The sequence below is a fragment of the Lycium ferocissimum genome, chromosome 10 (genome assembly GCF_029784015.1).
Source record: "Lycium ferocissimum isolate CSIRO_LF1 chromosome 10, AGI_CSIRO_Lferr_CH_V1, whole genome shotgun sequence".
In the NCBI taxonomy this organism is placed as follows: Eukaryota; Viridiplantae; Streptophyta; class Magnoliopsida; order Solanales; family Solanaceae; genus Lycium; species Lycium ferocissimum.
The window spans coordinates 64,831,032-64,846,327 of record NC_081351.1 but is presented as its reverse complement, the minus strand read 5'-3'; the positions used below and the strand labels follow the sequence as shown (position 1 = coordinate 64,846,327).

General features: G+C 37.4%; 1 protein-coding gene across 2 annotated transcripts; it reads right to left on the bottom strand.

The window, feature by feature from the left end:
• Positions 1–145: 145 nt before the first annotated feature.
• Positions 146–14,967, bottom strand: LOC132034495 (kinesin-like protein KIN-12C). Of its 2 annotated transcripts, XM_059424879.1 has the most exons (30): positions 14,361–14,961; positions 12,589–12,744; positions 12,370–12,453; positions 12,160–12,279; positions 11,942–12,055; positions 11,764–11,856; positions 11,397–11,557; positions 11,248–11,322; positions 9,996–10,083; positions 9,831–9,889; positions 9,637–9,700; positions 9,421–9,486; positions 9,155–9,322; positions 8,971–9,075; positions 8,617–8,852; positions 8,466–8,535; positions 8,209–8,267; positions 7,546–7,612; positions 5,499–7,445; positions 4,071–5,300; positions 3,881–3,988; positions 3,503–3,660; positions 3,333–3,405; positions 3,158–3,232; positions 2,472–2,711; positions 1,528–1,626; positions 1,380–1,454; positions 1,251–1,309; positions 880–991; positions 146–754 (listed from the first exon to the last, which is right to left on the bottom strand). In XM_059424879.1, the coding sequence occupies exons 1-30, from the start codon at positions 14,781–14,783 to the stop codon at positions 524–526; spliced, it is 6,615 nt and encodes a 2,204-aa protein (XP_059280862.1). In that variant the 5' UTR covers positions 14,784–14,961; the 3' UTR covers positions 146–523. The 2 variants fall into 2 exon arrangements, with proteins under 2 accessions (XP_059280862.1, XP_059280863.1); XM_059424880.1 differs by lacking the exons at positions 146–754; positions 880–991; positions 1,251–1,309; positions 1,380–1,454; positions 1,528–1,626 and adding an exon at positions 1,633–1,777 and having other exon boundaries at positions 14,361–14,967.
• Between the last annotated feature and the right edge of the window lie 329 nt (positions 14,968–15,296).

Here is a 15,296-nt window from a genome sequence, read left to right as displayed (position 1 = left end):
CTGGTCTTTGACTTGAACAAAACAACATTTAAAGAAACCCATCCAGCGTCCTTGGAAGTTGGACATCACTTTTATTATTATCGATAAACCCCAAAAAAATTGTGTAGATAATGCTGTAAAATAGATACGGAAATTTGGTCGGACATGGTGAATACTCATTCATATACAGCAATTACACTCCAATTCCGAAGTAGTTAGGATTGACATAGGTGGCCTTTCACATGTAATTACTTACACATCAGAAAAACAGAAGAATTACAAACACTGTGCTAGGACAAGAGCTGTGTCCCTATTTGTCCTTATTCAGGAGGCGGGTCACCTCTCAACAAACCAATACTACATACAATATATGATACAGCTGGTAGTTACCTTCCAGCAAATATTGTTAACAATTATCTGCAGCTCCTGTAACTGGTATTTGCTTTTGAAATTTGATTCTGAGCAGACTTCCTGTGATTGATGGGCTTTTTGCTCTCTATGTTTATCCTTGTAATACAAAGGAGACACTAAACCTATGTCAAACTCACCTGAATTTTGTTTCAGTACCACAGCCATTTTGGTTGTCATCAGCCTCATGAGGGCTACAAAGTTTGTCCCTTGCTCCCAAAACTAACTTTTGGGGATGACCCAGCCTTTGGCTAACATCAATTTCTTTCAATCTTGCTAAGCCACCTATTTGACTGTGTCTTCCCAAGAGCTTTTTAACCATATCATCCAGTTCCACAATTTTCCTCTGTAAGTTGGTCCTATCCATCTGGGAACACGGTGGGAAATCGAACAGCAATATCATTAATAACTAATGTACCAAATATAACACTTATCTCCTAATATGAGCGACAGAATAAAGTCCTAATATGAGCAACAGAATAAAGTTCATACTTTCAGCATTTCATTTTGAGCAGTCAGCATCTGATCACGCTCTCGTAGTTGTTCTATGCACATCTGGGATGATAGCACATCTGCCTCTCTTTCTTTTGCATCCAAAGTGAATCTTAAAAATTGTTAAATAGTCAGAACCCATCATAAAACATCCTACAATCAGAATCTAAATAGAAAATTATACTGGCTTTTCTCAAATACTGGAACTTTCAATCGTATGCATTTTCTGGAAGAACTTGAATGATTTCTCCAAGAGACACCATATAATTGGTAGCTTTCTCTTTCAAAAAGAGATTTACTAATATAACACATCATTTCTTCTCTATTCCGCACTGGTTAAATATAAGAATAAGGACGACAAAGTAACTTACCTCTCCCTTTCTTCAACTAGATCATCAATTTGTCTCCTTAGATTGGAAAGTTGTCTCTCCTGTAACAACATAAACCACTTGTAAGGCTCAAAACTAAAATTTTAGCATGTGATTTCCTATTAAGCATACCATTGCAATGAGCTCTTCTGATTGTTGCTGAGCCTCCTCTACAAACTTTTGCACTTGATACTGGTTCATCAAATTCTTGAACATACAGAAAGAAAAAAGTCAAACGGAAATACACAAGAAACTAAAGAGGATTTAGTGAGGAACTTACTGAGTAACTAGTCATGTCCAACTTGACACCAAGCAAATCCCGAATTACATCATGTGTCATGCTCTCTGTTGCAGCCAGTCTACTGTTCATCATACAAATCTGACAACATATACATCATAAATATGTGCAAAAAGAGTAACTATCAATATAAAAGTGGCAGGGATTGTCTTTGAAACACGGAAGTGCAGAAGATGAAGGAATAACAATAGCACTGTTGAGATGATAGCCAAGGAGTAACTTTGTTGGTTGTCTGAAATGAGAAGTAGATATATCAATACAAAAGCGATGGAGATATTTTCAACTTCAGTCATGTAGATCCGTGATTTGGTCTTAAATCATGTTACCTATTTAGATGCTTCAGTTCATGGAATTGAACAAGGTCGTGATAGATTGCCTCTATTAGGCCTTTGCTAATATACTGTACAAGTTCATGATTATGTCAATAACTTTTACTCCTATTAAGGAGGATTTACATATAAAATATGTACCGTGGCTGACTTTCCCCTTTTTTGTAGAGCTTAGCAGTAAAATGGTGGTTCTTTTCATCAATGATGGTGTCTGGTCTAGTGGGGATGCACCTTGAGGAATCCACCTGGTGCTTGCAACCTTCCACCAGCACAAGTACCACGTAACTCTGGCCACTACCAAGGCTTAGGGAAATGAGAAAATTTTACATATTGTCACCCCTGATAGCTTAGCAGCTAAAGACAATGATATTCATGCTTTTTTTTTTTTAAATGGACATTGATATTCATGTTCATAAATGATTTTGTGATAAAATCTCTGAATAAGGGTTGATCATTTGGATTGCTAAATTTACGACACTCCAAAAGTTGCTAAATGTCATCTTCAGGAACACCCCACAAGCAAATGAATTAGCTTTCCACAGCTACCATGTCTAAAAAATGATTCATGTATGAAATTTTTTATCTAAAAGTACATACCTCCTTCTGCTTTTGAGCCAATAACACCTCTAGCTCTTCTATGTGAAATTTAGCCGCTGACAATTCCTGGTCTTTCTCACTATTCATCTGCTGAACCAAACTGGAGATGCATCTGAAAGGTGAGCTTGAACCTCTCAGCCTGGTTGAGCACTTCTCTGTCTTATCTGAAGTTGGTCCTCCATTTATTGTGTTTATTGAGTGGGTTTCAAGTCCATGCACCACTGCCTCCAACTCCTTGTACTGTATCATATGTGGCAAATGAGATCTATAACTTTATATAAGCATCATACCACCAGACAAAAAATACTGCACAGAGATTTGGCTATAACTCCAAGCGGACTGAGCAGTCTCTAGTGTGGCACTTACACTAGAAGCTTATAAATAGTTTTCCTTTTGAATTGTAGTTAGAAAACTCATTTCCCTTAAAAAACTATGAGTTCAAAGAAACTTCTAATTCTTAGAATTTGAGCAATATTCAAAGAACTTCCTTAAATCTAAGTGTATAAGTAGAAACTCACTGCATAAGTTTCAGTTTTACATGGATTCCCTAGCACTAGGCTTAAAATGGGGACTCTGAAATCTCGTCCTGGGAAATGAATTAGAGATATAGAGGTTTTGCTACTTGATTTTGTAATTTTGCTTGCGCACAACTATAGGTTAAATGCACTTTCTATGCTTTACAGTACCTTTTGTTGATACTGTGATGCTTGGGCTTGAGCGTGCAACAAGATTTCTGAAATATAGTCCTTGCATTGTTTTATCTACAGCATAAAAACCAAAGCTCAATATCATGTGGAGAATGCAGCTGGATAGCTCAATATCTTATAATGAAAGAAATCAACTTGTGACACAAGAACCTACCTCTTTAGTTAGCTCTGCTTTTTCTTCTTCAAGAACTCCTATTTGGTAATAAGCCTCCGTAGGCTCCATCAACCTGCCATACAGGTTCTTGGATCAATGTCACATCATATACCATGTCATGGTTATGTATGAATCATCTTGTATAAAAGGGACCGCATGAACTTTCTGACCTCAAAAATTGATCCTTTGTGGATAGTTCACCTGAGCTTATGTCCATACTTTGAGAATTCTCAACCATTAATAATCTTTTTCTTAGTGCTTGAAGTTCCAGCTCTAATGAATCTCTAATCAGGCGATCTCTTTGTACCTCTTCTTCCATTTCATGTACCTTGAAAACGGGATAAAACAAAGGACTTGAATTCCTCAACATTAAACCAAGAGAATAAAGTTTGCATGTTAAAATATTGTTTTGTTTTATAAGGCCATTCCACAAGTAAAGGAGAGCTCAAGTTGAATTTAAAAGTTGCACTACACCTGATTCTGCAAGGGACCAATGAATAGTGAGCACTTTCAAGACTAAAACAGAAAATTAATGTGGAAAAGCTTACCTTACTCTCCAGTACATTTATGGTACCCTCAAGTTCCTCAACGGAGTGTTCTAAAATCTTAACCTCCTCATCCTTTTCTTCAGCATACATTTTACTGGCTTCTGATACCTGGTATATTAAGAGATACGTCATCAGTGCATAGCATGTCCATCAATGTTTGGCCGGTTAAATATTCTTCACAAATACATACCTGGCGAGCTTGTACAGCAATAGCTTTGTTCTCATCGGCTAGTGAGTATGCCATATCAAGCCTGTCTTGCAAGAACTGAAGTTGTTCAAGAAGCTGGTTCTTTTCTCCAGTCACCCTCTTGAGATCGTCTTCAGTATCTCTGTCCTTCTTCGACAATATCAGCTGTTTCTCTGTTGAGGAGGTCAGCCGAAGGATTTCATTTTCTAGGCTTTTCACAATCTCCCGTTGTTCTTCCAACTCACCCTCTGTTTGGGACTTCTTCACACAAAGATCCTCTAAGAGAGCTCTCAACTCAGAGTTTTGCTTTGAGAAATTATCTGATTCTCTTCTAGTCACTTCAAGATAAGCTTTTGAAGCAAATAGAGCACTCTCCATCTCTTGCATCCGGTTTTCAATAGTTCTGTGCTGAATGAACATTTCATCTAGTTGACGTTCTTTAGTAGATAACTCATTTTGAACACGATTCAAAGCTGCAGTTAACTTTTCAACTTCATCCGTGATATCCTTTCTGCTAGAAGCTGATTCTTGCAACAAGCTAATGTCAAAGAGCAAACCTTTCAGCAAAAGTTCTTTTCGTTCCAATTCTTTTCTGAGCTCCAAATTTTCATTTTTGTTGTTAATCTGGTTTAGACCCAACTCTTTATCCTCCATTCTTCTGAAGCGTGCCATTCCATCCAACTTTTCTTCATCCATTATCATACCAATTTTACAACTTCTCTCCAATTCATGTATAGAATCAATAGCTTGACAATGGTATAGCACAGAAGAGGATATCTCATTCTTCATAGTGCCAGAAAAGTTACCTTCTAGTAATGATTTTGAGTTGCTGATGTGGCCCAGTGTCTCTTCTGCCATTCTAGAAGCATCAGCAAACAATGTTTTCAACAACCCCTCCACATTTTTTTGCATATCAACAAAAGACCCTTCAAGCAAGGACATTCTATTTGAAATTTCTATCAAACTGCGACAGGCCTCATCCTGTAGTATTCCTTTTTCTTCATCTCTCTGTCGAATGGTGGATTTAAGTTGTTTGACATCTTCAACCAAGCTTGCTTTCTGTGCCAGTAATTCCTCTTCAGCTTGTCTCAACATAGAAGTCAAGTGTTTTTCATTTTCATTCACTTTAACCAGAGCATTTGACGTGTAATCTACTTCTTTGATGGTTGAGAAGGCTTGCTCAAACTTCTTGAAGAAGATTTTCTCTTCACTGATGTTGTCACCAAATTCTTCCTGCACGCCCAGAATGAACCCCAAGGAAATGATAGTGTTAATTTTCAGAACTCAAATTTAAACAAAGGGATGAGAGCAGGGCGCGCTTTATCTAGTGATACAACAATCTAAAAACTGCGAAATTTGACCTCTTTACATTCAAAGAATAAAGGATGTGAAGTTTTGTTTAAAGAGAAAACTATATGACATTGGTATTACCTCTCTCCTGAACTTGCAGCTAACTTCAGCTCCATGCATCATCATTTTGTGACTCCGAGTCATTTCATTCTGTTGATTGCTGATTGGGTGCTGGTCGTTCAGTGTTGCAAATTCAGCTGAATCAGAGAGATACAACACTGGGGTTGAGCAATCGCCCTCTCCTTTCTCATTGAAAACTGAATTAAACTGAGCATTTATTTTGGCAAAAGCACTATATGCCATTTTAAACTCCCTCCTCAAATGAAATAGTGATGTGTCTTCTAGGTTCAAATTCTTCGGAATGCTTTGTGAATTACCACTGAGGGAAGCTGTATTTGACCTTTTTCCTAATGCAACGCTTTCGGATGAAAGATAAGAACATGAAGCCGAACTGTCTGTTGTCCATCCATCTGATTCACTTGGATCCTCAGTTGTATCAGGGCGTAGATGTGAATTCAAAATTCTGTTTAGATTTGTGGTGATTTGATTCAATATCTCGTTTGTTTCAACAAGTTCATATCTAATCTGATGCATCAGTTTATGCTGTTTGTCATGGTCATGAAGCTTACTGGAATCACATGATGGAAATCCAACTGCACGGTACTGAGAACTGCCATTTTCTATCAGATCGTAGAACTTATTCCGCATCTGATGGATAAGATCCAGAAATTCTTGATTGAACTCCTTGCATAAGCAAATCATTTTATAGGCATCTGATTGGAGGCCTGACAGATAGTTTTGTGCATCAAAGCAGAGAGCATTTACAGCATTCTCCACCTCCAGTAGCTCTAGCCTTGCCAACTCAATATTATTTTCATGAGCTGTCAATGCCAATAAACTCTCACTTGAAGTGCCTCCTTTCATGAGGTTACTGTCAGTACTATTGGATCCATCGTTTGCAGAAAATGAAACAGCATGAACTTCAGCAATGTGGTTCCCCCTGTGCAGTAGATTTTTTTCTAAAACTTCCAACCTATTGATTTGATCATCCAACGAAGAAACTAGCTGGATTGCTTCCTTGTTGCTTGCCTCATTGTCTAGCTGCTGAGCTTGTGTAAAAGCCATTGTTGCACCTCTCAGAGAATTCAATTTCTCATCCATTTGCAGTACACCCCGTTGTGCTTCTTCCAAACTTCTTTTTAATAAAAGAATTGTTTCTTCCTTCTCAATACAAATTTTAGCAGCTCTTTCAACATGTTCACCAATGCAAGCATTGACGTCTGGAAATGAGCAAGCTATATTTTCTATCTGGGAGGAAGCGTCTCGCAGGGACTTAGAACCATCTATGAGAAAGTTCGTCAGCTCCAAAGTTGCTCTTTCCCATTCCATGCGCAGCACCTTTATTTCTTCCTCTTTAGCTGCCAGACTGTTCTTCAAACTCATGTTTTCATCAGCCATCAAGCATAATTTCTCCTGTAATTCTGACTTCATTGCAACAATCTCTTCCTGCGTATGAAGAATTGTTTTACTTGTTTCTATTTCAACCTCCTCACGCACTAACTCAGTTTGGTGTTCCTGCGACAATTTTAATGCATGATCCTCCAGATATTGGCTATTAAGCAAGCGAGCCTCCTCAAGGTCCTTGGACATTTTCTCCAACTTAGCTTGCAAAGCAACCATGCAGAGGTCTCCATTACCATCTTGAGTTTCAAAAAGAGAGCCTCTTGATTCATGGGTATCAGGTATAGGCATGTGTTGTATCCCAGCCCTTTCAGTGTCACGCATTTGCTTAGACAGCCTTTGATTTTCTTCCCTCATGAATTCGAGCTCTTCTATTAGCTGAACTTGTTCCTGTTCCATTGCTTCCATCAAGGATCTTGCTTCAATCAACTGTTTCATGATATCTTTATGCTGCGAAATGGAGGCCCCATAAGCGTCCTGAACTTCTTTACTTTTGGATTCTCCACCTGCTGGCAGGTCATGTCGTGTCCTCTTTGCTTTATCAGCTTCAATTGACATGGTCTCAACCTGTTGAAGTACCGGTTAGTCAACAGCAGAAAGGAACAATCTATATGTCAAGGAGGAAGATCTAATCCTTCATATAGAAAAAATCCAGGATCCTTCTTACAGAATCAAATGCAGCTTGGTTAAAGTTCACATGTTTTCCCAGTTCTCCTTGCAGTTCATCAACTTCCCTGCAAAGCAAAAGACGGATAAGAAGAGGAAAAGAAGCTTTTGATAAGAACAGTTATGCTTTTGAAATCTCAATTCACTGAGGTAATAGTAAGAGAGAAGTTTGGCATGCTGTTTGGGTGTCAAGGAAGAAAGTATCAATCTTGTCACACCAATTGAAGCTCAGATATTAGATTGGTAAAATTAATATACTTATATATATATAAGTTCCACTGATTTGGTAAGTGATATAAGCAGTCTTTATGCTCTGGAAGAAATTAAATTTGTTGAATAAAATTAAACACCTCGTTTAAAAGTTATGATGTTAGAGAGACCCTTATATTATTTATTTATCTACAACACGCCCCTCATGTGCCAGCCCTGATTCTTTTCTTGGTATTTATTTAGGTCTACCAACAAAATTCACTACATATAGGAAATTACAATGACCACACTATTTTAAAAAAGAAAATAAATAAATAAATAAATAAATAAAAAGCGGTATTAAATTGTTTATTGCAAGTTCGCATACATGTAAAGGGTAATTGCAGGCTGAGCTGAAGATTTAGTTGTGTACACCGTTATCTGCTTATTGGATTTTCACTTGCAGAGACTTTACCTGATTAGTTTTGAATTCATTTCTCCGCATTCTTTTAACTCTCTTGCAGCGACTCTTTCCTGCATTTGGGATGCAGTTCACACATGTCAGATGATACACAACAGTCACCTTATCACTAACCTGATCTTCTTCTCTTTAAGCCGGCACACGCAGCCCAGGAAACCGTGACTAATTCCAAAAACTCGACCTAGAGTAAATTTCATGAAAAACAACAGACATATTGAAAGAAAAAAAAAGTCATCAGAGTAAAGTTGGACCTGTTCACGTAATTCTGACATTTCAGGAACCAATTTTTCTGTCTCCCCGTTCTCATAGAAGTTTTCAAACCTGAAAAGACAGATGCAAGATTAAATTAACATAGAACAGGGAGCATCCATTGATGGCAAGACAGATGTTCATAGTTATTACCATCTGAGTTGCTTAAGGAGGCTAATATTCTCATATGCAAGTCGAGCCGATTCTGGATTTCGTTCAGCTCTGGCCTGAAGTAGCTGAATCTCATCTTTTAAAGCATTATTTTCTTCCAGGATAAAGCTGTCTGCAGAAATCACTCCATTTCCAAGAGATTCCAGTCGGTCAATTTTTTTGTCTCTGAGCTTCATTATCTCTTTACTAAGTTGAACCTCTTCTTCTTGCTGATGAACCTGTAAAACACTCCTCAACTTTTATTAAACATGGCTACAACCTACAAATATCAATTTCATCTAAGGTGTACTTTTCTAATAACACAAGGTGCATAAGAGATGTCATAATTATTCGTACCAAATGTTTCATCTCTTCAATTTCAGCCTCTAATCTCCTAACTTCCATCTCAGCCAATTTCGCTCTCCTCACAGCATTGAACAAAGTTGCTTTCGGATAATGCAACTGCCATTGAATTCATGGGACAATATTATATTTGGTCTTGATGCTAAATAGCGAAATAATGGAAGGAGTAGAAGACTACCGAGTCACTTCTTCCATGTTGTGGATCACGGTCAGTGTGCATATTCAATTCCTCACACAGGTCAAAGCTCTCAGGACAGTCACCCAAGCTGAATCGATCTAAACATGGGACACTTTCTGTAAAATAATTCTCAGCTCCCTGATGCTTCAGTAGAAAGGACAACTGACCCTGTTCAAGTTTTCAAGTATGCTTCAGAGCATTGACTATTTTTTCACGTTTCATATACCACATAATATTATACACCTTTAACAGAGCATGTTACATGCCTTCAGTTTTTGGATTTGCTGCTGCAGCGCTGAAACATCACCTGAAGCATCTTCGTTTATTTTAGCCTAGAAAATTAAAGGTCAAACTTTAAAAACTAAAGATTCTGGTTTCCAAACAAAAGTTAGCATAGCCTAGAAAATATTGCTCAGAATTTTAATAACTAAAGAGTTTTGGTTTTTCCAAACAAAAGTCAGCACATATCTGGAAGTTCATACATTGTTCTGAATAAGTTTTGCACGCTGAGCAAACTTTAGAGTGCTCAATGTCTCACTGGCAGAACTGCAGAGAATAAAAACTAGTTATTAGTTATTACAACACTATCACACTGGCAGAACTGGAGAGAATAAAAACTAGTTACTACAACACTACAATTGTGTTTTCAAAATGACAGCAGCGATTATCCTGTTACCAAATAGATGGGCTGATGTTGGCGATTACTGCTGTTTTCGAGTTCCCACCTAGAGAATCCTACATCGAGGGAGGAAGAAAATTATCGCCTTCTCTTTTTAAAAAGTCAATAATAATTTAATACTCCAGTATTCTATATGCCAAATAATCATAAGATAATTCTGACCTGAAGGAGAAAAGTTAGCCTAGAGTCCCTGTACGGAACATGTCTATGTTTTCCATGAGCCAAATCCACCAAAGACATGATAACAAGTCTGCATGCATAGACAAGGCACGGTTTAGAACTAAACATAGCCAAGTAGGACACCACAAGGCTGGCTTGAAGATCACTTCAACATATAGTAGAAAAGAGATCAGTAACATAAAGCATAAGAGCATTTTTCACACAGGATAATGAGACCGTGCAGTCTACAATGTTCCTTTTGAAATATGAACCAGCTCCTCCGACTTGTTAACTTTTAGCAGTTTAAATAAACTCATTTTACTTGCTAACTAACTCTTTCAAAGAGAATTATGCTTAAAAGAGGACTAGAAACTAAAGCATATGCTTAATATTCTAGTAAATGATAACGACTGTATTCATATTTGTTTTTGCATAATTCTCTGTGACATTGTAAATCACATTAATCAAAGCCAAAAGACTATGTCAAGTTGGCCTTAAAGTTAAAAAAGAGACTAAACTTGAATTTGAGGGGGCAAACTGCCCAGAAAACCACAAATTATAACAACACAACCCCTCGTTTTGAGTTTTAGCAGTCCGTTTCATGTTAAAAACTTTCTAAAGGTTCATATTATTTTTTGATCAATTATATAGCCAAACCCAGCTAGCTAGGGATTGTAGTGTAATTGATCGATTGATATATGTACATCTGACGTAGGGTTTATCGTAATTCACAGCAAGAGGAGAATTGGTAGTTCAACGAGGATCACTAATTGGACGATGTTTATCTTCTATCGTAATGTTGTGCAACTCCTCAGAGTTCATGAGTGCAATGTGCCACTATTAAGAAACTCAATTGTCCTCGCCATGTTAAATCCACCGCATAATTCTGACTTCAAATTGATGTCAATCTTGGACAGGACGTTCATCCACCAGTTAAAGTCACTCAACGGCAGCCCACGCCCTTTTGTCATGCAAATGCTTAATCGTTCATTAATGTCCAGAAAAGAATCATAATTACACTTCCCACATTATTAAATAAAGGTAAAGCACTTATCACATAAATTAAAGAATAGTACAATGATGAGCATTAAGAATGCATGATCCAGATGGAGTAAATCAAAGCATGCAACGGGTCATCCTGAGCGTTCATCCAACCCGCTGAGGGGGCACTTGATAAACAATCAAGAAAACAAATCGACATGCCATATTAATTTCAGCCACCAATTAACTCAAGATTATCTAATGAGTTCATTACCCCAGAGTTGATAAAGACTTGTTTATATTTGCAGCTTCTTTCAAACGGTCTCCTTCTGCGCCAGAGCTTTTCTGCCTAGATAATCGGAAATCGTGTAAGCCTGAAAACACAATTGACTGAGATTATATGCTATTTAAGTCGAAAATTACCTTTCAGAACCGGCTAGATCTACTAGGTTTAACCTTCCAAATCTAAAGTGCTTCATCGAGTCTTTCTCCCAGCAACTCTCAATGTTGCAAGTGAAAACACTATGAGATCGACTGCTCTCAGTATTCATATGAGTAGCTGCCATTTTCCTATTTGCAGCCCCCTGTGGAAGACAAGATCATCAAAGCAATTCTCTTATGAAAATTTCTTAGAGACTATGTTGCTTATATCCTCCAAAAATGAGATTGGATGTGTGTCGAATCCTCCCAAAGTAACTCATTTTTGGAGGACCCAACACGGGTGCACCGGCATTTTTGGAGGATCCGAGAAAACATAGCTTAGAGATGAAGGTTCAGCATTAAGTTTCACCTGTAACAAAATTCTGAGAACGTCATCAACAGAGCTGACACTAATTTCAGTGAGGTTTTCAACATATACACCTTTCTTCAAGTCTTCTCTTAGCTATCATATGTCGGCATAGGTAGTGACTGATTCTGTATGAATGTGAAACGCAACAAAAATTGTCATAAAATAAAATTGAACTTACCAGCAAATTAGTTGATGAAGGCTCAAGTAGGTCCGTTATCTGCTCATTATATATCTCTAAGAAAGAACACTTGCAACTATACTTCAATCTCTCATTCTTTCGCTTGTCCTCTTCCTAAAACGTATTAGAATACCAAAATGCATTAGAAACTAGTCACGCAAAGTAGTGAGGACAGCTAAATGATTTTTTTTTTTTTTTTTTTTTTTTTCATATCTAACCTCTCTAATTCTAGTAAATAAGTACTCGAATATACGAGGAGTGATCCCACATTGTTCGCATAGCTTTCCACTCATTTCACCTATGTCACCCATCATTGTGTAAGTCTTTCCACTTCCAGTCTGCAAGAATGGAATAACCACAAAACCTATAAAGCAATAATCATCTATAGTAAATTACATCAAACACCAGGAATTAGCATTGTTGCACACCTGACCATATGCAAACATGCAGCTATTATAACCAGACATGCAGTTATCCACCATGGGCAACCCCGCAACTCTAAAAAGCTTTTCCTGCTCAAAGCTCAAGAGAAGAGTTCATATCAGAATTTTATTAACCTTGAGTTATCTCGTCCTGCACAACACACAGTGTATTCATGCTTTTGTGAATGCAAAAGCATGCAGAAAAGAATAAATAGTATTTCGAACCTGTGATATAGTCTCACAAGCAACATGATCAAAGGTGAATCTGGTTTCAGGATGACCAAGCCAAACCAGTGTCTGTGCACTCTCTTGCCTTAAGCATCTACCATATCCTTGTGACGCTTTCTCCGTGTTATTTAATGGTCTAACACGTATCAATACCTACATGAATAAAGTACTCACTTTTGTTATTCCTGTTAAAAGAAAAGATGGACCTTGGGCCAAACTCAATCCAAAAACTAGTTCGATGACTGTCCAAGACCATATAAGAGACTACTTACTACTCCCTCCATCCACTTTAGTTGTCGTACTTACTAAATATAGATGGTCCAAAATAATTGTCATTTTAGAAAACCAAGATGTAATTAATTGCTCCCTCTGTCTCAAATTATCTGTTGTGATTACTAAAAGCAGTTGTCTCAAACTATGTTGCTCGGACTCGGGTGCGGGTGTCGGATACGGGTACGCATCTAGAGGTCGGAATCATCATGATCTAAATTTTAAGATTCGTGGGTACAGATACTGGTGCGGGGATTCGGCAAAAAATAATTCAAAATTCTAAAAATAGAGTTATAAAACCTAAGTTATGAGATATTATGTGGAAAACTTGAGGAGAAAATATTGATCAAGAGGAGAATCTCGGAAGGAGATAAAAGGAAAAGGAGTGACATAGAAATTTCTATATACAAGTTATTCCATTTTCTTCAATTTCACCATAGCTTTTGTTTTGATTACATAAATCATTGAATTTGTCCGAAATTTCTCCCTCAATTTTGGTCAAAGTACCAAATTGTTTGACCAGATCGGGTACGGATCCCACACCCATATCGTGTTGGCACGGATGTTGCACTGAAAGTGAAGAGTCCGAGCAACATAAGTCTCAAATTATTTGTCGTTTTAGCAGTTCAAGGCAAAATTATTAGTTTTTTCCTATTTCACCCTTGGTAGAATTTTGTCATTAATGAAGATGACACATAAATAGAGTAAACATTTGACAGAGAGATATCATAACTTAGACGTAGATAAGGGTAAAGTAGTAAACACCTCTCTTAATTAATATTTCTTACGGGCGTGTAACACAAAAAAGCGACAGATAATTTGAGACGGAGGGAATATTAGTTTTCACCTTTACCCTTACTCATTAAATGTGGAGAGAGATTATTATTATTAATGTGGTGAAAAGAGAGTAGTATTAAATTGAGATCAAAGAATAAAGGTATAATGGTAAAAAACATACCTCATGTATCACCTTTTTTTGAGTTCCAACTATCAGGTGTGAGAGTTTCCTACCTGAACTATCAGGTGCGAGAGTTTCACCCTAAATTATCACCAACTAGTTTGCAAAACACACCTCAACTATCAGTTGTTCACTTTTCCTACCTGAACTATCACCAACTAGTTTGCAAAACACACCTCAGCTATCAGTTGTTTACTTTTAATGAGGTCTGTTTTGCAAACTAGTTGGTGATAGTTCAGGTAGGTAAAGTGAACAACTGATAGTTGAGGTGTGTTTTGCAAACTAATTGGTGATAGTTTAGGTAGGAAACTTTCACACTTGATAGTTCAGGTAGAAAACTCAAAAAAGGCGGTACTTGAGGTATGTTTTTTACCCTTAACCCAAAAATAAATAAGGATAAATTATCCTTTTAGTTAATTTTTTTAAGGGGCGCGCAAAAAGAAAACATGACAAGTAAAATGGACTAGATGGAGTACACCCTCAATTAATGAGGCAGTCTAATAATTCAAATTGAACAAAAAAGACAGAAAATTTGATGTACCTGGACGTTGTGATCTTTCCAGAAAGAAGGATCCTCAGCCAGCTCAAAATGCGGAACTTGAACAGAAGGTTCAGAGTTGATAACTGGTGTTCCTTTTGAAGTTTTATTTGCCCCTTTTGGTCCTGTATTCATAGAATACCGAGCCCCAGAACAAGTAAAGACATTAGATATTCTCCTTAGTGGAGTAGTTTGAGCTGAATTAGGTTCAGAATGAGATTTTCCTCTAAGACTTCGGGTTGTTTCAGATTTATTTAAAGCAGTGGGATGGGTTTGACATTGAGATGGATCGGTAATGGAATTAAGAGGTGTTCGAGGAGGTGGAAAAGGAAGAAATAGGGTGTCGGCATCGTTCTCATTGGACTCCAAGTTGCTTCGAGTAGCCGATCTAAGAGATGAAGAAGAAGAAGATGCGTCTTTGGACATTGCTCAGCTTACAATGTCAAATTGATTGGACTGCTAGGGGTTTTTGAAATGGAGTGTGTTTTTGGAGATGGAAAGAGAGAGAGCATTCATTCACCATTGAGTGGTGGCCTCGTGGGGTCTCAAAGGTAGCAAGCTAGCCCGCCCCTTTTCGAATTCAATTCTCCATACCGCTTCTACTCTTTACTCATTTTCTTCCCCTTTTCATTTTTTACCTTTTTCTTTTTATTTTATTATTGTTATAGAAAAACTTAGTGGATGCTTTTTAAAAAAAAAAAAAATTAGGTGGGAATTCGAACTGTCACTAATAAGGTGATAAGTTCTTGTAGCCAACCAATTGAGTTATTAAGTCGGCGTTTGGCCAGGAAGATCAAATACTTTTCACTTTATGAAGTTGGACTTAAAGATAGAGTTGTGTTTGGTTATAGAATATTTGGTTGTTTGAATACTGAAAGTGAAAAAGAGAAAAGTAAAAACATTATTTTAGGTGTTTTCCAAATTTCAAATACTACTTCA